The sequence below is a fragment of the Paralichthys olivaceus genome, chromosome 15 (assembly GCF_024713975.1).
Source record: "Paralichthys olivaceus isolate ysfri-2021 chromosome 15, ASM2471397v2, whole genome shotgun sequence".
NCBI classification, from domain to species: domain Eukaryota; kingdom Metazoa; phylum Chordata; class Actinopteri; order Pleuronectiformes; family Paralichthyidae; genus Paralichthys; species Paralichthys olivaceus.
Window position 1 is genome coordinate 19,922,204 of NC_091107.1, and position 22,714 is coordinate 19,944,917.

General features: G+C 42.5%; 3 protein-coding genes across 3 annotated transcripts; 1 reads left to right on the plus strand and 2 right to left on the minus strand.

Annotated features, from left to right (window-relative positions):
- Positions 1-1,131: 1,131 nt before the first annotated feature.
- LOC109628567 (uncharacterized) lies at positions 1,132-14,014 on the minus strand. The gene is made up of 11 exons (XM_020085712.2): positions 13,651-14,014; positions 11,333-11,453; positions 10,298-10,405; positions 10,176-10,212; positions 8,182-9,971; positions 8,071-8,101; positions 5,994-7,759; positions 5,826-5,874; positions 3,892-5,690; positions 3,446-3,482; positions 1,132-3,302 (listed from the first exon to the last, which is right to left on the minus strand). The coding sequence occupies exons 1-11, from the start codon at positions 13,737-13,739 to the stop codon at positions 1,771-1,773; spliced, it is 7,359 nt and encodes a 2,452-aa protein (XP_019941271.2). The 5' UTR covers positions 13,740-14,014; the 3' UTR covers positions 1,132-1,770.
- Positions 14,015-14,545: 531 nt separating this feature from the next.
- thap12a (THAP domain containing 12a) lies at positions 14,546-18,356 on the minus strand. Its single transcript, XM_020086150.2, has 5 exons — positions 18,156-18,356; positions 17,284-17,401; positions 16,959-17,057; positions 16,811-16,847; positions 14,546-16,705 (listed from the first exon to the last, which is right to left on the minus strand). Exons 1-5 carry the CDS (start codon positions 18,239-18,241, stop codon positions 14,889-14,891), a joined length of 2,157 nt encoding a protein of 718 aa, XP_019941709.2. The 5' UTR covers positions 18,242-18,356; the 3' UTR covers positions 14,546-14,888.
- Positions 18,357-19,667: 1,311 nt separating this feature from the next.
- Positions 19,668-22,650, plus strand: LOC109628580 (cytoskeleton-associated protein 2). Its single transcript, XM_020085733.2, has 7 exons — positions 19,668-19,803; positions 20,130-20,184; positions 20,298-21,106; positions 21,192-21,513; positions 21,611-21,671; positions 21,772-22,015; positions 22,135-22,650. The coding sequence occupies exons 2-7, from the start codon at positions 20,143-20,145 to the stop codon at positions 22,391-22,393; spliced, it is 1,737 nt and encodes a 578-aa protein (XP_019941292.2). The 5' UTR covers positions 19,668-19,803; positions 20,130-20,142; the 3' UTR covers positions 22,394-22,650.
- The last annotated feature ends 64 nt before the right edge of the window (positions 22,651-22,714 follow it).

Below are 22,714 nucleotides of genomic sequence, written 5' to 3' on the forward strand. Positions count from 1 at the left end.
TTTCACACTGAGCTGAGCACTGACAATCAGAGCTTTGTCAGGCAGGCATCTGCTGTTACAGCTCACAGGAAGAATACACGTCTCTTTAAAAATGTGCACTGTGGGGTTATCAGTGTTAAAGATCAGGTGGCTTCATGTCAACGAACACATTATGTGCGTGGACTTTTAACAGCAGCATTTAGTCAGGCTTTTAAACAAAATCTAGTTTATTACAGGTTTTACATTTAGTATACAAACTGAACTGTGACTGGTCAGTTACCCTATAAATGGTACAACCATAGAACCAAGCTCTTCTAACTGTCAGCACAGTAGCTGTGACTGAAACTCCTTGTTGAGTTTGGATCACCAAATGGCAAATGATTGACAAGAGAGACAGACACCATTCGACAGAAGACCCACTGAATACACTTGTCCCTAAGAATTACATATTAACTAACCCACAGCTGAAACAATGGCGCTCCAAAACCTCCATTTGCATGACTGGCAAATACAAGTTAAACCTGTCTCAGCATTGTCTCGGCCATATGCTTGAAAAAACAGAGTGATGAAATAAATATTAATCAGTGTCTAAAGATAATGAGGTTATATGACCTTATACCCTTACTCTAAACTCACACTCTTGTTGTTATGGAATCATGGGAGGAATTTTTTATTCAATACATCCTGACCTGAACTAGTCGGTGGAATGCCTACAAGTCTGTAATCATTAACACGGAATACTGTTATGCAAATTGACAGACTTTTATTAGAGAGCATAATTGAAGTGAGACATACCTACAGCACTGGCAGTCAGTATGGAAAAATATCTTAACTATTCAAATTAAATCATATAGATCTTTTGTAGCAACGTATTATTATTTTTTACCCCAAAACAGTGATACGAGCATAAGTGTGAATGTAGTTCAAGCAGCTGTAGACAATCAAACTCTAGAACGTCATTCTGTCTGGCTGGACCTGATAAACAAATCAAACATTTGAATTCTTCCTGTTTAAAAGTCCAACTACATTCAGTTTACTCCTGTAGGCAAATCACAGCCTCACTGCACCATCTAGTGTTGACTCATACACATGACTACACATTTGACACATGAACGTTTATCTAACTTGAGGAAAAAGTCAAAAGCCAATAACTTATTTTTGGAGCATTTTATTACTTTTCTGACAAATATATATACGAAGGTTTTCCTATCAAGGAAACATTCTTTCAAAGATACGTTTACAGCAAATTAATTCCTGCAGAGAGACAGGAAACTTGGGAAATCATCAGAGGACATGATCGAACTAACTCTGCTATTTGTGCCCAGGAAAGGTAAAGGGTGCAATTTCATAATTATAATGAATTTATGACAGGGATACACAAGTCAGTCTTGTCATTTTGGTAATGATAAAAATAGAGTTGTTTCACAGCCAATGGGACATTTTTAAACAAGTGTATTATCATAATACATGGGGTGAATTATTAGTTTTGCATCAAGGCACACAAGCATTGATTACTGTCAGTGGAGCATTGCTTTCTTTTGCCAAGATATTGGTCCCATTGGGCAGTACAACTGTACAAACTACAGAATAAAAAAAAAAAAACATAACATGGGGTTTGGTTTGCAGGAAAACAAAAGGAAAAGATTTTAGATCATAATGTACACAGAAAGATTGAGTTCAGAACTTAGGACCTCAATTTGGATTGAGACACTATAGTTCTTGAATATGTTTGTCATGACATCTCAAAAGCATTATTCAATCCTGCTAACCGTGATGGAAGACCTTCAACTCTTACAGTGCATGGAGCTCAGAGAGAGACCTCTTCTCCTGCTGGATGAACTCCTGGAGGCTTCTTTTTCCTTGCCTGAAGTTGCTCTCCTTCCTGGAAAACGGCAAGATGACCTGGAGTCTGAGGAGAGTCTCAATGTTACTAAAACTTCTAATCTGTGACGTCTTCAGGGTGTCGAGCACAGTAGTAGGAAGATAACCGGCTAGGGGATCCAACCATTTTTCCTTCCATGATTTCATCTCGGACTGAAGGGAGGCCTCGTCTGGCAAGTCCTCCTTGTACAGGCGGAACACGAGACCACTGAGAATGCTGGTTTCTAATTTGGACATTGCGTAAGGCACAATCTCCAGACACCTCAAAGTATCCAATACCTTTTCTGTGAAGAGGTCATCAATCTCTGCTATTGAGTGCTCTATAACTCCCATGCTTACTGATTCTTTGTAAAACTCACTCAATGGCTCTAGGAGCACTGAATGCAACATTGTGACATGGAGCTTAGAAGCCAGTGCGACAGCTTCCTCAAACCAGGCCTTGTGATGGCTGTCAACATCACTCTTCAGTTTACTAAGGCATGCTTTGAGATCAGACAAATTATTCACAGCAAGTAGCATGTCTAATGGTTTGCCCTGAAGAGACTGGCTTAGCTTCTTCGTTACACTCAGGGCGTTTTTCTGCGCAACTGTTGATAGGATGAACTCAAAGTTTCTGATTTCATTGAAGAACTGTGATGCTTGCTGCTGGTTTGAAACACTTCCCTCTCCTTTCAGCTCATTCAAGCAGAGCATGACTGACTCTAAAATCTCTACCATCACTTCGTGCATGTCATGACTCTTCTCCCAGCTCTTGATGAGTTTGTCCCGCAGCTCGTTGCCCTTTCCTTCGTCATCCTGGAACACGTGAATGATGGTGTCTTCCAGTTTGTTCTGGCGTTCTGCATCCTCTGTGAGCCAATGTAATATTTTACTAATGAGAACTGCTCCATCAGCTACTTCTTGAGAAGGAGAGGATTTAGCCAGCCATACATTAAGAGACAAAGAAGAGCTAAAACTTCTTACAGCCCGAGGAAATTTCTCAGCTATAGCTAAACTTACAGCCTTCATCTGAGTTCCTACTTCACCTACACTCAGCAAGGCCTGTCCTCTACAGTACTCCATGTTGAGCCCCCACTTCTCAGACAGGGTAGTCACAATAGCATCTGCAAGAGCAGCATGGTCTTCACTGAAAGGGATGAAAGCCAGTGTTTCCTCACACTGGACATCCTCTTTGTTTAGGTACCTGATGCACAGGGGGACATAGAGCTCCCTGTCAATTTCAACAGCTTGCTCAGTTATGATTGTGAAGAACTGAGAGTCCCAGAGTTCCTTGAGGATTTGTTCACGCAGCTGTGGCTCATAGAAGGACACTGCTGTTCTTGGTTCCTGAGCGACCTCTAGTATCTCTTCATTATTAGCCAGATTCCCCTCTCCATCTGCAGGCTTTGCTTCACTGGATGCCTGCAATTCTGTTGGTGTCCCTTGATTTAATTCAAAGACTCCTGATGGCAACAATAAAAAAAAAGTCAATAACACAACTTCAAACTCAGCAAACATTGAGCTGATTAACTGCTCATTGTCTTTTTAATAATCAGAACTTTACATATTGGTACCTTTATTATCTGGTTGGCATGAATGTACTTACCACTGTCCAACTTTAGTCCTTGCAAAGTTCCCATTACCTATAAAATAAGACAAACAACTTTGCTTATTTAATGTCGACAAAGGCTATAAAAATAATTATGTTTATATTTCCTACACAGTGCAAAGGCAAAGTATAATCTAGGGCTACAATCTATCCATTATCACTTAGTATTTTCTTTATTAATTGTTTGGAGTCTAAAATATCAACTGAGGAAAAACTGTCCAATATAAGGCCCAATAATCAAAGGTTAGTTTTATCTCATATACCCCTAAACTCAAAATATATTCTATATACTACCAACATTTTCTATTAGATTTCCATTTGGGTAAACAGTTCTTGCCAGGAAAATCACCTTGACAATGAAAATTGTTAACAATTGTTGGTCATTCTATTAACTAACTGTTGCAGCTCTTTTGTAATGTTAAGGAAACAAATTCTTAATTTACCTGGGAAAGGCATGGACTGCTCTCTGGATCCACCTCCATACACTTCTGAATGACCTCCGGTAGTCTCTGCAGTGTTGTGCAGTGAGACCGGAGCATCACATGATCCATTCTGCTGCCTTTGCATAGAGTGTTTCTTAACAGATCCCTCATGGAATTCAGCGTTGTCTTCATCAGATCACACTCCATACTGACACTGGGCAGGACAGCGACAAGCCTCAGCAGTAAGGTAACAGTTGGGTGGCTCTTTGACTCAGGATGCAATAGAGTTTCAGCTATGGATGATGGAGGAGCAACATCCTGGTATTTCTCGCTCCACACAGTTGCCCAGATGTTGATTTCCTGCTCAGCTACTTCTGGCTCAGGAAGCTCTGTAAGATAGATGCTGAACGGCTTGTCTGTGGAATCCGCCAAAATCGGTTGTGGATTGCAGGAGGGCAGCAATGACAGGACCGACAGGGCCTTTAAGTGGCTGTCTGAGAAACTGTACTTCATCTCATCAACAAGACTTCTGAGGAGAGGAACACTCAGATTTTCTCTGTAATATAACTCAGGAGACTCATAGCTCTGGGCTTCCTCTGAGAAGCACACTTGCTCAGGAGCTACCTTGGTTGCTAGCTGGAAGGCCTGTTCAAACCAGGTAGTGTGTAGAAAGCTCACATTCTCTAACATTTTGTTAAGAGTCTCTATGATTGAGGGGATTTTTTCAACTTCACAGAGAATGTCAGCAGGGTTTCCACAGCGGAAGACAGTGCTACAGTTACGAAGAGGAGCACAAGCGTTCTTCAAAATCACAAGGGTGACAATGAAGTCCATGTTTCTTAGAGCGGTAGAGAGAACTTGTGCATGCATCGACTTGGCTCCTGTGGCAGTAGAGCTAACAGCATCTAGGCAGCTGAGAACACCCTCTAATGTGTCAGTGAGTATGTCAAAGAAGTCCTCTCTCTTTTTCCACCTTGAGCAACATGTTTCTGGAATTTCCTCCAGGGCCTCTCTTGGCATATTTAAAAGCCCATCAACGGCCTGTGCTAACTGTCCCTCCAGAATAGGAGAGTCATCAAAAAACAGCATCAAGTCTTCTGTGATATCCAACATTTTAGCTACTGAAGGGCAAGGCACACTTCCTGCCAGCCAGTGGGCAAGGCCACACGACTCGCTGGGCGTTACAACAGAGAGTGGATAATTCTTCAAGACATCCAAAGACATTTTCTTCAGACTTTGGTAACCTGAGCCCAAATGCATGAATGCTTGCCCTCGACACTGAGACATCGGTAAGCCCCAGTCTTCAGTGAGAATCTTTGCGAGGTTATTTGCTTGCGAGTCAACATGACAGTTTTCATCAAATGGTAAGAAACCCATGAGCTCCACTTTCGGGGCTGATTCTCCAACATACCTGACAAAAACAGGTAGGTGCGTCTTGTCAGCGATCCTCACAGGTTTGTCTGTGATGAGTGAGAAGAATGGAGATTCCTGTATTTCCTTGAGTATGACATCCCTGATTCCATTTATGAGGAGGTTCACCATTTCACCATCACCTATAGAGGGCATGCATTTGTTCTCTCTTCCAAACCAGTGGCACATGCTTAGCTCCTGGATGAAAAGATCTTTCTCTTCTTCTGACAGGTCAGAGAGACTGCTATTCTTTTTTCCCAGTAGTGCAGCCAGTCTGAACACTGTCGCCAGACTTTGACGATTATCTCCTGTGTGTCCATTCTCATCTGCAGGTTTCATGTCTTGGTCCTCCATCTTGTCAGGTGATTGCTCAATTTTGGGCTGCTCTGCCTCCTCCTTTATAGAATCAACTAAATCAGAGAGAACATCAGACAACGTAAGCGAGCTGTTAGGGCTAACATTCAAATAATGTAATGACAACAGTTACATTTTGTACTCTTATTACTATAAATATGAAGTTAAAATTTTTATTTGAACAGCCATACCTTCCATATTATTTTCAGAACCCCTGATTAAACTTTTGGATTCCTTGTCCTGTTGAGTATACACAGGAAAATTTGTCATTCATATAATTAATAGAAAAAGAGAATAAAATAAGAATAAGAAAATAACTTTACACACTATCACTTTAATTAAAGAATACAAATACATACCAGACAGATACCCTCCAAGGCTTGTGGTGTAACCTTCAAACACTGGGTCACCATGCGGTCAAGGTCTCTGCTGAAGTCGGTGCCCACCTGCAGCATAGCCAAACACGGGGACCTGTCTTTAGGGTTTGTATTTCTCAGGTACTCTTGGAAAGTCTTGTGGCGCATTACAACACCACAGTCCTCCAGTGCTGTGCTGGGTAGCACAGACATAATCCTCAGCAGTGCATTGATGTTCCCAAAGTACTGCATGAGGGGCAGACGGAGGGTGTGAAATATGGAGCTTGGGATGGTCACAGATGCCACTTTGGTCTTCCAGGTTACTCTCCAACAGCAGAGCTCTGTGGAGAAGTTGTCAGCATCGGGAAGATCACTGCTGTAGAGAGGAGGCTTTGACTTCAAGCTCTCAAACATGTAGCTCACTGTGACTGAGCAAGGAACCAGGGAGAGGAAGTTGAGAGCCTCTTTGTGGTCTTCTGAAAAATGATCCTTCACAGCATTGATCAAGTTGTCTACCAGGGGCACACTTAAGCCATCTTTGTAAAACCCAACTGGCTTTATCATTGCGTCTCTTGGCAAAGAGTTTTCAGGCACTTCAATCTGCACTCTTAGGCTCTGTGCCATTGCACAAGCCTCATCAAACCAGTTCTGATGAAACACCTTCATATTTGTCTTTACTCGGTTCAGAGTGGACACAATACCACTGATTTGGCAAAGCTGGGATGCGGCACTGAAGTGGTCCTTCTGGAGACCTGCACTCAGCTCTCTGGTAAAAGAGGATGCATTCTTTAAGACCACCATGGCAATGATGAAATCAAACTCCATTAACTTGCAGAGAAGGGCCCCAGCCTGTGTAGACACAGAGGATTTCCATCTCTGTGGGTTGTTTTTAATTTTCTCCAGACATTCGACCAGGGGCTCCAGCATCTGCACAAACACCTCATAAGAATCATGCTTCTCTTGCCAATGGCCACAGAACTTCCCTTGTAACTCCTGGACCTTTTCATAGCTCTCTCTAAGACCAAACGCTATCACATGGTCAAGCTGTTTTTCTAAAGTAGCACTGCTGCCAAAAAGCATCAAAACCTCTTCAAATGTATCCAGGGCTCTTTTAATAGCAGGCACTGGGATGGATTTTGACCACCATGTGTTGAAAGAGTAGGTAGAGCAGTGTGTGCTTATAGCGAGAGGATATTTCTCCTGGACTTTGCAGGCAAAGGCTTTCAGCTTGTAGGAGACATCACCAGAGCCTAGGTATGCTTGACCTCTGCAGTTATTCAAATCAAGACGCCACTCGACAGTAACCATTTCCAAGAGACGCAGCACCATGAGATCACAATCAAGATCAGCCTCCAGGAATCCCATCAACTCCAGACGCATGACATCAAAACTATCCACAAACCGAAGGAAAAGAGGGAGAAAATCTCTCTCCCCCAGTTTCACAACACTGTCAATGAACAAGGAAAAGAACGAACTCCCCACTTCTGTGAGGATTCCTGCCCTGACCGAGTTCTCGCACACAGTGAGAACCTCTTTCATTTCAGACTTGGTCACATAGTCGACCTCTCCATCTTGAGCAGAAGTGTCCCTCTGTAGCCTGCTTTGACTGCTGTATGCAGCAATCACTGCAGATTGCAAAGCAGATTTGAGCGCTTCTCTGTCAGTCTCGGCACACTTCAATTCCACAAGCCTTTCCGCATCCATCTCTAGGTTTATGAGTTGTATTTCCTCCTCAGTGTCCTTTTCAGCGTTGTTTCCATGAGCTGCCACTGAAATGAAAAGCGGGAATGGTTTTGTAAGCAGAGATTACTTCATCATTAGTCAGTGTGGGGCATACTGGGGAGAAATCAAAAAAACTTTGAAAAAATTTATTTTTCACTTCCACAATTCAAATATTTCTAAAACTTGTACATTTACTTTTCTTTTTGTTCAAAATGCACTATAGCCTTCATTCTTGAATCTTTGTGAGTGACAACAAACCTAATATTTTTAACTGTGATCATATGTGATAGAATAGACTTGTCATTAACCACAAGCGGCAGCATGTTGAATTGGGAAACAGATTTTAAACATTTCTCACCTTTGGTTGGCTTCTCTTTTGTGTCATCATCCTGTAACACACACAAATGTTAAAACACACACAAAACACACGTACACATTTTAAACCGAATTCTGCTTATAGTCGACTCACCATTTGCAGAATGTGCAGGATGTCTGGGTGCTTCTGGACATATGAATCCACCATTTGCTCTACATTGAAGTGCACGTCTTGGTTTACATAGACATATGCCATGCTGCACTGTCTTTGGTCTTCTGGTGTGGCTCTCAGGTAGGAGTGGCAGCGCTCCAGAACCATATGATATTGGCCATACACATCTGCCTCTGCATTTACACATGGAACAGTGCCTAATACTCTCAGCAAGCTCTGCACATTCGGGTAAAACCCAATGTCTGGGATCTTGAGGGTAGCAAACACTGTGGTTGGTAGGATTCTGCGCTTGCTTGCATGTCTCCATTTCACTTCCCAGCAACCAAGCTCTTCGTAAAATGTGTCAGGCCTTGCAAGGTTGTTCAGGTTGGCATCTGCTACTTTATCCCTGCGAATGCTGAAATTGTGGTCAGCCATGTAAGACGGCACTAATGAGAGCCATCGTAGAATCCTCACCATCTCAGTGCTGAACACTCTCTTCACCTCTGCAACAAGATACTGCAAGATAGGTCGGCTCAGAGTTTCTCTGTAAAAGTCCTCCAGTGGTGTTTCAGCTGTGTCCCCTTGGTCCATCTCTGGTTTGGTGACCTCAACTCCCAGCTTCTTGGCTCGGCCGACTGCATCTGAAAACCATTTCCTGTGGAATATTGCAAGCTCCTGTTGATATTTGTTTACCAGCTTTAAGGCATTGGAGATTGTGTACTGCAAGGTACTGCTGATGCTAATTATTCCCCTGAGACTTGAGTTGAGTATGCTCACACAACAGAGAGTGTTCTTCAGAGCAACAAGCGTGATAATGAAATTAAAATTCTTCAGCACTGGCTTGAGCTTGGCCATCTGTTCGGCAGTGTCTTCGTCTACCTTTGAAATCATCTCATTGATGCAGTTCAGGAATGGCTCCAGAATATCCAACATGGTCTGGAAGGCATCAGTGCTATGTTCCCAATTCACACTGACAGCTGCTTTGATCCGATCCACTTCTCCTTTTAAATGCCCATATGTTATCTGGATCTTTCCTTCCAGTCTTTTGGAAAGCTCTGGTGTTCTCCTGAGTAACGAGGCTACCTCTTCCACGGTGTCTGCAGCCTTCTGGGTGGAGGACATGGGCATGCAGCGAATAATCCATATGTTGAAGGCATATGGGTCACTTGGCGACAGGACTACTTGAGGAAACTCCTGCAGAATTCTGCTGGTAAGGTCTCGCATTTTCTGACACATGCTGCCTGTAACCAAATAAGTGAGTCCCCTGCAGTGCTCCATCCTCAGCCCCCACTTGTTTCTCAACTCAGAGAGAAGCATGTAAAACAGATTCTCTGCATCCACGTCACATGGTAGGAACCCAATGAGGTGCTTTTGTGGGAACCCATCAACGGTGACAGACCTGATGAAAACCGGAATCTGCTCTTTTCCTTCTATGCTCGTCACATCCTGAAGCAGAATGGAGAAGAATCGTGCCTGTATGAGGCTATTTTGGATCTCCTCCCGCATGAGGTCTTCGCTGAACTGCAGGATTTCTCTCTTGTCAATTTTCTCCACACAGATACGATTGAGTGCTTGCTGACCCCTAGCGCTACCAATCGACTCATCTGCATTTGCACCATTGATGCTGAAACCAGTCAGTGCCAGAATTTCCTTAAAATACACTTTTAGAGTCTCTTTTGCTTTAGAGCTGGTCACATCCTCTTGGGTTTGGTTATCGTTTTGCAGTTCAGGCATGGCACTCTGCTCTCCACAAAATTCTTTTGTCTCCTCTGTCACTTCTGCTGTGTTTTCTAGTAGGAAAGACAAATACAACTAATTGAATTAGGAAGATGATTTTTTGAAATTGCAAATTCAGTCAGTGAATAATTACTTATAATAATTACTTAAAACAAGGGTGAATACATTTGAACATAGACTAAAACTCAAGTCTTATTCAAATTTATATCTCAAGAGGCTTTAATGTGGAACTTTTTAAGGATGAATTAATGCAGTACCTTTTGTTTTCTTCACAGAAGAAGGTTCCTCTTCCGACTAGGAAAATGAAAAGGGTAATTATATACTTGCAGTTTTCATGTATCATTACAAAAGCAGCCATTTTAAAAATTGAAGCACTTACAGGATCTCTAGCTCGTTTCCTGTTGCAGGGCAGTTGATTATTCTCCAGTGTCGTTAAGTCAAATATTGTTGGAACAGCATCATCACTTAGGACACAACTAGAGGCGCTCTGAAAAAACAAGAACAGACCTTTATGCAAAGCTTCAATCATCAACTTCAGACCATGTGATATTAAAACTAAATCAAATTATACTGCATGACACATTTTATTAAATCTAATTATTATAGGAACTCTTAATCAACATAGTCTGATGAATACCTTAAAAAAAGTAACCAATGTGTTGTTTGCAATGTAAGTTGGTGTAATTCTTCAAATGACCTTGATATTTTTGACAAATAAATGCTTATTGTCTCTTATATACAGTATTTTACTTTGTTAATTATATTTGTAAAGTGTATATCTTCCCCATATTTGTTCCTTTCTGATTCCACTGAAGCTCACAGAAAGTCTGTCATTCCTCTTTCAAAATCATTTTCTCTGAAAGAATATTTCAGGTTTGAGCTCGACATCTGTAATCTTTCACTCTGCTTGACAGACATTCTCCCTGGTTTATTTCTGCAGTGAAGCCAAAAGGACATGCCATTGACTCGTTTATAGTCGTAACCTCCTGCAGGTTAGACGCTGACTAAAACTGGAAGACCTACTATAGACTCAGAGCTTGAAGCTTACACTCAAGCTCAGAGTGACTTTTGGGTTGTCAGTGTCTCTTTTTACCTGGTTACTCATTTTGGATGGATAGCCATCTTTATATCAAGCCCTGGTGTTTCCAAACTTCTTGCATTTTGCAAACAACATTTGTTGTAACATTATAAGCGTCACAAAGACAGGAATTAGAGCTGCTACTGTTGTATCAAATTGAATTTGGCTGTTCAGTTGTGCCTTCTAAACTGGTAATTCTGGTTGCCCTGGTTAAGTTGTGACAATAGAATAATGTGTTCAGGTTTTAATAAACGTTTGAGTACTGACTCACCAAGAACAACACAACAGTGATATACTGGTACTATAATAACAAACCAAATAAGATTGGTGTCTTACCTGTTGGGAGATCATTGAGGGCTCAAAGTGCTTTGCACAAAGTCTGTAGAGTTTATGCAACTGCTCAGCAGGTTCTGATGACAAGTCCTGGCGACCGGTGTTGATCAGCCATTGTTTACAGCTGAAAAATACAGAAGGGACAGATATAAATCATTGAGGTCACAAACAAACGCACATTTATTTTCTTCTGTACTCTACATAGTACTGCCTGTATGGAAAGTGGTGCAGATACAAATTAAAAATTTGAATGTAGTGGATTTAAATGTGGTTTTATAAGGGGACTGTTGGGCCTTGGCAATGACATGCACTCTAATGGGTGCCTTTCTACTTATTGCTGTGAAACAGTATAGCATGGTCTATTGTGATGCACCAGTTAAATAATGATGAGCAAGGTGACACTTTACATCAATATAGACAGCAATCAGCAGAACTGCTCGATCGAGGCTACTGTCTTGATCTGGTTAACTGGTCTGTGACACACACATAAGTTGCATCCAAAATAGCAACTTGTATTATTTGTTACTTATTAGAAATTTACACTTTTTTTTATCTGAGAGCATTAAACATGCACACTGAGTGAAAAACTGGATATTAATGTTTGTTTTACAGTATAGATAAACACTATTATTAAATTGGGCTACCATTTTAATCAATCATTACCAGCTCTTATGCATGGACTGAGTCACAGTAGATCGTGCAAAACAAGTTTTATTTACAAATTGGGTTAGATAGTTCTTTATTCATGGCGCCTCCTGGTGGTAAAATATCCCAAAACAACCTAGCAAAGCTATTACCTCTCATCCAAACATGTTGTTTAGTTACTAGAGCTTTAATTTCGATTTATAGACACAATTAACAAATATTAAATAACTTGTTTCATCCATTGATGTTTAATTGTGCGAGAGTTGGTTGATCCACCTCAAACTAGTTTGTTGTGCTTTCACCTTTTTGAATAAAGAGGCTAAATGACGAATGCATTTTGACTCCAGACCAAGTTATTTTCTTGATAATTGGGAAAATGGAAAACTAATTGTTACAGCACCACCTTGAGGTCAGTGACTGTCATTCTTTGGCACCTCAGAAGTGGGTCGACTTTTTCAACACAGCCACGAAAAGAAGCAAGCAAGACAATACTTGGGCCACTAAAAAAGCCAGTGGTGATGATTGATGACTTCATCGCCGGGTGAACGCACACGAACGTGACATCAGAAGCTCTTGGTGTGTTTTACACGTGCACAGGTGAAGTCACGTCTGCAGCTCCTGCGGGGATCTGTCAGACTCACCTGACTCATGCAGACCCGCTCCGGTTAGCTGCATCACAACAACCCTGCCTCGGTGATACCACAACTTAATCGCGATTTATTACTGACCCTCCACTTTACACGGTCCCTTCATTTTTGCCCTGTCTTCCATCATTCATTCTCTTCTTTCTCTCGTGCTGTGTGTCATTAACGCACGGAGAAAATACGGGTGGATTAGAACGCCTGAGGGGGAATGGGCTTCACCTCACAGCAACATTAGCAGGGTGCTAGTTCGAAGACGAGCACGCGGAGCAGAATGCTGGTTTAGAAAGCACTCACTCACTGCAGGGGTGTGATGTATTAGTCGGTGGTGGCTCTGGTTCTGAGGTTAGATTTCCTGTGAGTCAGAACTGCAGCTGCTACTCAAACGCACTTCTTGAACTCATCTGACTTTTCATTGTTTAATCGCAAACACTGAGCATAATCGTGCAGAATGAGCCTGATCTCAGTGGATTGACCTGAGTTGCGGAGCGGCCACAGGATGCAGGAGGCGCTACGGTGTTATTTATTCATCACCTGTTAAAATCACGCAAAACTCGGTCTCAATTGACATCCATGTAAATGCTCCGTGTCTTAGTTCGAGCAGAAACAAGCACAACCACCGCTCTGTGGCTGAGGCGGTTTCATTTCCCTGGGCTAACGTCAGTCACACACCTCTGAGGCGGTAGGTGTCGTGCACCGATGGCGATTTAGATTACAACACAAAAAAAGTTTTTAACTACGGTTTCTTGTTGTTTGTGAAGCCACCGGACACAAAGACACGCGGACAGAAACATTAACGATCAGCAGCGTCCGTCTCCGGCTCTGAAGGACCGATCGGAGCCTATTTCACTCGTTTTTTTCCTCCTCTCAAGTGTAACTAGTCTGCGCCATTTTCGACGGAGTTGTGTCACTGTTAGCCAACATGCTGCGAAGCTAACGCTACCAGTGCTAACAGTTGGGAGCTAACGCATTCATTGTGCAGGCTCGCGGCTCGTTTTCAAACCCCGAGTTCAGTGAAATAAACGCGGCTCTTACCGCTCCGGGTCCGCAGGGAAGCTGAAAAGTGTAGTGGTCGAGTCCCCTCGCTGGTAATCACAGCTCACCGCGGCGCAGCAGTCAGTCATTTTGGACTGCAATGTAGCTAGCTAGTAAGTTAGCTAGCTTAGCAGGCGGTTGCAAGCGGGCTAGCCTACTCTGAGCAAACCTGCAGCAGAGTCTACAGGCTCATGCCGTGGGAGCAACCTGCAGCCCGGCCTGTCGAGTCTCACTGTTGTTTACGCGCAGCGTCTCTTCGGCGAACTAAGAACCGACTAAGTCCATGCTTCCAAAAGTTGATGTTGCGCGGTGAGTCGCCGAAAGCGTGTTATCCCATCAACCAGGAACTACACCGGGCAGTAACACGTGTTCCCCAGCAGAGGGCGGAGTGGCTCCAACAGGCCTGAGCAGAGGTCCAGGGTGAAGAGATGAAGAGTGCTCCACTGTGGGAGCATGATCCAGCAACACACCTTTTTATCAAGATGGGGTTTTATTCAGGGAAATGCTTGTGCCAGCCTGCTCCAGATGACAGCAACACACTATTCAATAATAAATAAAACATGAGTATATTTAATCATAATTATGATTTCAAGCAGGTTTTTCTTTTTCATTATTTTGTCACATGCAGCACCAGATAATGGTTCCATTCTCGGTTCACTTGGCAAAAATCTTCCTCTCAAATATTTTCATCAGCCTCCTATATGTGACAAAGAATAATTTGACCGACAGAAGAAATATACGAAACGTACTGTACTGTGCCTGATCAAAAACATATATAATAAACTTACAAACTTCTTGTTTATCTATCCATCCACCCAGTCATAATATATTAATGTTTTATATACTCTATGTTGTGTATAAATGTATAGGGGAGAAGAAACACAAACACTTATTATTCCAAAGAATTGATCTCTTTATTTACATGTTCAGTGAAGGTCAGCAAATCCACTGGTGATAGACACACTGATAACATTTATAACTCTAAACCCAAACTAAATCGTTTGCAACTGATTTGAGCAGTGAAGAGAAGGAACATTACTGAAGACAACAGTCACTGCTGTCCAAGTGTTTGTTCATTTATTTACATTATATAAAAAAACATCCGTTTATGGGCTAGGGAGAAAGAGACACACACAAAACTTACATCTACCTCACATTAAAGATAACACAACCTGCGCATACTAACAAAGCAGTGGATAATGTGTCCAGAGGCTGAACCACATCACGACTGATTTCATTCACACCTGCTCCTCTCTGGTAGGGTGTGTGTTCATGTAGACCTCAACCATCGAATCCAGATCATACCCAACATCATAATTCATGTTCAAAACAGCCAGACTTTTTGATTTGAACTGGTCAGGCGTGTTCTCCATGTACGTCCTGAAGCACTTGAATGCCACATTGCAGCTGTCCTCCAGAGCCAAGGTAGGTAGGACGCCAATCTGTCTCAGGACCGCAAGCACGTTTGGGAAGAACTTCACATCGGCCAGCTGCAGCGTTTCTTGAAGGCTGGATGGCGACGTCTCACCTTTGACCTTTTTGCTCCACTTAACCCACCAGCAGTGGAGCTCGGCAGAGAGGGTTGCTGCATTAGGGATCAGATTTTTAAACGCCTGTATGCTCTCCTCCTCAGGTTCACTGGACTTGTGCAGCTCTATGATGGTGGGGATCAGCGACAGACACTTCAGGGTCTTCAGGTGGTCCTCACTAAACAGCTCGTCCATTTCTTTGATGATGTGGTTCACCACGGGAACAGACAGGTGGTTCTTGTAGTAACTGTCTGGTTGAATGGTTCCTGATTCTGACTGATACTTCCTCAAGAATGCACGAGGAAGCTTAACCGGGATCTCCATCGCAGCGGCTAGGTTAACGGCCTCATCATTCCAGAACTCGTGATACACATCGATGTTGTCCAACACTTCCTTCAGGGAGTGCGATACAGCTTTTAAACTGCTCGCAGCAAAATGGGCGTCTGGTTCGTTCCCCTGCACGTTCTTCCCAAATGCTCGAGTAAGAGTCATCGTGTTTTTCAGCACGACCAGCGCAATGATGAACTCAAAGTCAGTTAGTGCTTTCGAAATCTCTAAGGCGCTGTGTGCGACTTGGTCGTTCCACCTCATGTCTTCGTTATCGTGCACGCTGTCCACACATAATAGCAGTGCCTCTACGATGTCCACCGCCACCTCAAACGCATCGTGTTGTCTGGTCCAGTTGGAGCCACAGATCTCCTTCAGTTCATTAGCTTTCTCCTCCTTGTCTGGGTAGAAAATCGAAATAGCATGCTCCAACTCCAGTTGGAGTAACTCGGACTGACTGAAGAATGACTCAATTTTCTTAAAGATCGACATAACGAGCTGAACCCCAGACAAAGCCATACTACTGGCAAGTGCCACATTCAGTGTTTGAGTAGATCTCAGTGCAACTACTGCCAATGGATATTTCTCAATCAGTTTGGTAGAAAAGGCTTTTATTTTGCTAAAATGTGTCCCAGAGTAGGAGTGTGCTTGACCTCGACACTGTTCCATATCCAGGCCCCACTTGTCAGTCATCTCAGACAGCAGTTTCTCTGCCAGGGCATCTCCATCTCCTTCAAAGCCCAGGAATCCAAAGAACCTCTCCCGCCGGTAGTTAGACTGGTCCACAAAACGGACAAACACAGGGAGGAACCATTCTCCTGAGATCTTCACGACATCATCAGTGAGTAATGAGAAGGAGCCGTTTTGTTTTACTTCCTCCACCAGCTTACTGCGGATGCATTTTTCACACACCTCAATCAACTGACTGAGCTGAGCTGAGGAGCAACCCTCCCTATTCTCATTGTACCTCTTCTTCAGGACTTCATCTCCACTATTCATGCGATATTCTAACAATGCCTGAAAGTTGCTTGACCCAACACCATCTTGTTTCACATCACCGGGCCCTGTAGGAGGAATGCTCTGCTCTCCCAAAAGCACAAGAACTTCAAATAACGACTTAAGATACTCCTTGTGTTCATCTTCCTCAGTCACAGTCGGGATATCTTCCTTTGCTGCATCTGTTTGAGACTTCTTCATTTCTGAAAGGGAAACAGAAACAGTTGCAGGACAGAAACCAAATGATTATTTCTCATTTTCAGTTTCAAGAAATACATTAGTGTGTATTTGTTGACATTTCTTCTTACTTTTTCTCCCCCTAGTTTCTGTCTCATCAGTTTTGGTCTACAGAATTAAAGAGACAAGAGATAAATTAGAAATATTTTTACATGTAAACGCCAAAAATCAAATAGAACAAAACCTTTTCCCCTGTTCAAAACGATTCATTTTACCCACCGTCTCTTTGTTCCGCTTCACCTGTCCATTTTGAGACTGGCTTGTCGTGTCGAAGATAGTCGGTATGGCATCATCCTTCAACACTGTACCTTGTGCATCCTGAAAGCAGTTAAGACAAAAAGGCTCATCACATAACACATATGTAGACTTCAGAATAATGCAAATGCACAACAAAATCGGTGTATTTAACTGACAATTGGTTAAATCATATGCAGGGCTGAATTCTGGCTGAATGACTGGCAAGTAAATTAAAAGTACTGCAGTGTCTTTGGTCAATTTGTCCACAATGGCCAGAAATCATGTGCAACTCGAAGAAATCACTTACACTGTCAATCAAAGACGTTTCAAAATGTTTTCCACACAGTCTGTAGTATCTGTACAGATGATCTGCTGATCTGTCTGCCAGGTCTTTCCTCTGGCATTTCTCTACCCACTTCTTGGACCTGGGGGGGGGGGGGGGGGGGGGGGGGGGGGCAAATACAATACATTAACACATGTCAAAAGGATCAAATATACAAAGCATCCTCCTAACTTATTAGAATGACTGATACACACTCATGGAAATGATTAAGCCAGTATGAACCTCACAATGTGACGAAAGGTTACCCATCAACCTCTAATCATATCAAATAATTGTCTCATTTGCATCTACTTGCGAGATATATTTTGTTAAGTCACTGGTTGTATAGCTGTCAACTTCTAAATATTCAATGCAAAGTTTTTTCTATACATATAGGTATATTCGTTTTAATATATGTATATGTATGTATATATGTACATATTTATATATAAGTGTTATATTTTTTCTTCGCATGGTTTTCTTATACCAGGGTTTGGATGTTGTTGTTTTTCCGTCTTCATTATTCCAGGTCAATTCAATATTACTCTTATTATATTATTATTCGATCATCCCCTTGTGACTAACTGTAAATACCCACATGGTTACAAATGTCTTCTCTGGAACGACACGCTACACAACTGATCAACTCTCCGTGGCTTCACTTTAACAAAATACATTCTAATGCGCAAACATTTAGATCACGAGCAGGTGACACTTATATGTATATTACGTTAGCACGTTGTAAAGTTACGAGCTGCGTGTGAGCGTGGAGCAGCTTTAATAAAAGTAATAACAGAACGTTCTCAGCGGGCAGCTACAACTAGCATTAGCTTTAGCACGGTGTTAGCATGAGTTACCTTTCTGCATCGTGAGGGAACCTGAAGAGTGGCTGATTGTCTGATTTACTACTCGTGCAGCTCGGTGCAGCGCAGCGGCTCTGCATTGTTGTTACACAGTCTCAATCGTACGTGTGTTTGGCTGTGAGGCTACTGTGAGTAGCCAACTGCTAACGCTAGCTGTGATGTCACTTGAAACAAGATGGCTTCCGATTATTAATTTCAAAATAAAATGCACGAGCGGCACAACCACAACGCAGCTAATAAAGAATTTCACACTACGTCTTGATAACGTCATTGCAACTATGTATTGTTTTACTTGTCAAATGTAAGTCATAAACATAACATCGGGGCTTTTCCCATCAAACAACTCCACAGAATCCACATTGGTTCACTTGTCCCCATTTCTAAGTGTCTGTGGAGACAAATAGTAGTTTATACGTTTATTTTGAAGGGAAAGCGGCTTCCTTGTTTAAAAAGATCTCTGGAGCTTGACGTAACGAGGAGCGCGCGAGTTTCGGTCTGCTCCCACAATCCTTAGCGGTCTTTTCAAATGCGAAGGATAGAAACCTGATGAAAACATGTCAGGACAAATTCTCCAGGAACATGTCATCGCATGTTTGTTACACGACGTGATATCAGTGATCCACCAATCACTGATGTACGGATGTGATCACGTCTTGCTTTACTATTAGTGATAAATAATAATATTGAATATTGAATTGAATATTTGTGTGCACTAAAGATCCTTGTATGTGATATATACATGTATATATCATTTCAGTGTATTTATTATGATCGTTTATGTGATATTAGTGTTATTCATATATATTTTTTCCAAACTTAAGTGATAGAAACACACTATGTTACATATCTTTACTTTAAAACTAAGCTAAACAATGGCTCACGATTGTGTTATACTACTTAATGATAACTGATCTATACTAATAATACAAACAATAATAATTATCATAGCAGTGTTGCATTTTTCTACTTGATATTTTCAACAGTTTATTTGGTGTGGCCTTATTTTTAAAATCAATGATTCATTAGTATATCACGTCGTGTTATACTTGTGCTACTGATAAACGATATGTAATAATAATATTACAAATAATAATTAGAGGAATATTCTACTTGATATTTTCAACATTTTAAAATAATAGAAGAATATTCTACTTGATATTTTCAACATTTTATAATAATAGAGGAATATTCTACTTGATATTTCTCATCAACATTTTCTTCGTCTTCTGCTTCTCTCCCTTCATAAAGCATCGTGAAACGAACACGTGATGGATCCTGAGAATCACCGCTGATGGAGGTTCCAGCGGTGTTTACTGAGAGCTGAGGCCGAGTCCCGGCGGTCACACCCTGGGTGGAGCTGTGAGCAAGGGACCGGTATCACTGGAATCCTATTTGCTTTCAAACATTTGAACAGAAGCAGTGAAAAGTTGTGCGATCATGAGAAATGCGCCTGTTCTCCCACTCTCGTCCTCTCTGTGGAGACATCCTATTGGTCACCCCCGCTCTCTCGCGATACTAGTGTGGCCAATCGCAGCGCAGCAGCGCCAAGTCAAATCGAAGTTTTGTTTTTCCGCGATCAGAGGAGCGAGTGTCACTGATCCGGAGCTGCCTCCTCGTGCTGTCCTACAGACAACCACAGCCGGTAAGTTAACACTCTGTCGTTAACGTGAATGTACTGGATGTATAAGTAATACAGGTGATAACAGCTAATGCTCCGTACCGACAACACTCCCTGTTTCCCTTCATGTCCGTTAATTCTACGCTGGGAGCAACGATAACGTTTCGCCCAATCGCCCATTGCTTTATTTATTCTTTCGTTGAAAAAAATCGCGATCAGCTGCTTAATATCGGCACAATTTGAACTTTTAGATTACAATATATTTTTCAACTATAATCATGACATGCTAAATGACTCGGTTCATTCACAGTTGTAGTTTTATCGTATTTATTGCCTTCTTCATTTTCCAGAAAACGCTCCAGAATGGAAAACGTCGCAGTTTCAAGTCGAAAGTGCACAAATAAAGTAAGTTTATGTCAGTGAACATCACATTAAAAGATTGTCATGGTGTGTTGATCAATGAGTACTTCAGGGTGTCCCCTGCCTGCATAATCGTGTCATTGTTTGACATTCATTAGGGAAACAAGGAGAATGCTCAGCCTGCACATGGAAGCAAATCCCTCATCAAGAGAGATAAAAAGCCTGTGGCTCCCTTTCATCTGAAAATCAACGGAAAAGAGGAGATCTCAGCAAATCATGGTCCTCTTAAACCCAAGGCCAAACCGGCGGACACAAGGTCCACATGCAGTGATGCTCTAAAAAAGTCAAAGACTGCGCAGAAAGACGGGAGAGGAGCTGCTGCTTCTGATGTTGCACGACGACAAACTCTCAGCCGGGCCTTCCTCTCAGAGCAGGCTGTGAAGCAGAAAAAAATAGCTGCAGAAGCTCCAAAGCGACCAGCTGCAGCGCTGTCCTCCAGATCGGCTCCTGGCATGTACAAAGGAAAGATTGTTGAGTCGAAGATAGGATCCATTTGGAAGTCAACTACTAGTCTGGACAGGGCAGACATCAAACCATTGGTGCCAAAAGCTGAGAGACAAAGGGTTGAGAATGTGAAAAAAATAAGGTCCAAATCTGTTTCTGACTTACCTGCACCTGGCACAAAAAAACCCGCACCAACCGTGTCCAAGTCAGCGTTCAATAGACCTGCCCAGGTGTCCAGGCCTGCTGTCACCAGCCGCCCTCCTGCTGGATTCTACTCTGCCCGCCCTTCTACCAGAACCGTCCCAGCCACCAGATCCAGAAACCCCACTGTGACCGCCGCCAAGGGAAGTGGGTCACTGAGCTCCAAGCCAAAGATTCCAGTGAAAGACAAGGTCAACAAACCTGCAGTCTCAAGCAACCTCAGTCAGTACCGATTAACCACGGAGACCACTGAGGAAAGAAGGTAACATTTTACATTCCACGCACGCACTTCATGTCTGCCCTGTGCATCGGAAACAGCATAAAAATGTTTTGTGTTTTGTCTGCAGAGCAAAACTGGCTGAGTGGCTGGCTTCCAAGGGCAAGACGTTCAAGAGACCGGCCATGACCACAGCAGCACCTCCTAAAACCAACGCCTCCAAACCCGGAGCTGATCTCACATCCCAGTCTCGTGCTGAACCTCGGCCCGCTGCACAGTGCAAACCTGAAACCCAAGCACCTAAAGCAGACTCCACTGCAGCTGACTGCACAGATACACAGGAAGCAGCGATGACAACATGCAACCAAACTCCCAAGATCATCAACGCCACACTGGAGCTGCTGATGTCAGACGTAGATCTGCCTGTCGACCCACAGGACAGTGTGGATGATGTAAGGCAACAGTTTCTGCTGCTTTAGCTGCATTTTAAAATATTACCTCACCCCCAGTCACACACCTGCATCTTTTCTTTATTTTCTGTAATGACAGATTGTTGTGAACCTGTGTGATGCTCTGGAGGCAATGGCCACTCCCTCCAGATGCAGTGAAGGTAAGTTTATGTTTTGCTGTTCAGTCTCACACTTGTTGAGTAAATTCAGTTCTACACAGATGTGCAAATTTACAGACTTATTTTTTGTTTCCATACGAAGCCTCACAGGTGACAGAGGAGTGTACTGATGTAACAGAGGACGGTGAAGTGACAGATAAATGTAAAGAAGAGGTGAAGAATGACGCAGAAGAAAGAGTTCAACACAAAGTGGAGACGGATGAAGAGGAATTAGAAAGTGACGACGATGACGAAACTGATAATGATGACGTGGTGGAGACCACACCACAGATGCAGGATGCTTCAGTAGTAAAATACAGTGTGAAGACAACTCCATACTTGCAAAGGTGAGAATATTCCTTAGTCAAATCATTTTACTCAGCTGTTTCATCAAATTGCCAAAAGGTGATTCGTTTTCACTTGTGATAGTATTTTGTTTCACCCGTAAAATATCTTCTTCGTGTAGTGTCAAGAGGACAATCGAAGGTGAGGTCAGTTCGTCCAGGAATAAGGGCAACATCAAAGATCTGAAGTTTCTGACACCGGTTCGTCGATCCACGCGCATCCAGCGCAAATCCTCCCACCTGCCAATGATGCTGGTCGACCGTGACCCCTGCGTGTCATCACTGGCAGAGCTGGTGAAGCTGGACGATGATCCCAATGCCTACATCTACAGAAAGAACCCTGCTCTTCTAGAAGATCTGCCAGACCATCCCAGGCTGTGAGGAGCTCTGTACTTTAACTGTTACTAAAAGAAGAGACGGGGGCTAATGGACATTAAATACTAATGTTAAGATTGTGTTACTAATATGCATTTGTTGAAGGAATTTTAACACTCATTGAATTCTATTATACTGAGGTGCAAACACACCGCTCATGTCTAATTATTCTGTAAAGACTTAATTCTAATATCTTTTACTTTAATGTAAAGTTGATATACATTTTGCAAAATGCACTACAATAAAGTATTGCCTTATTATAATCAGTTGCGCTTTCATATTAGCCTTCTGAACTTTTGATAAATGTGGAAATATCAAGAGGTGAGG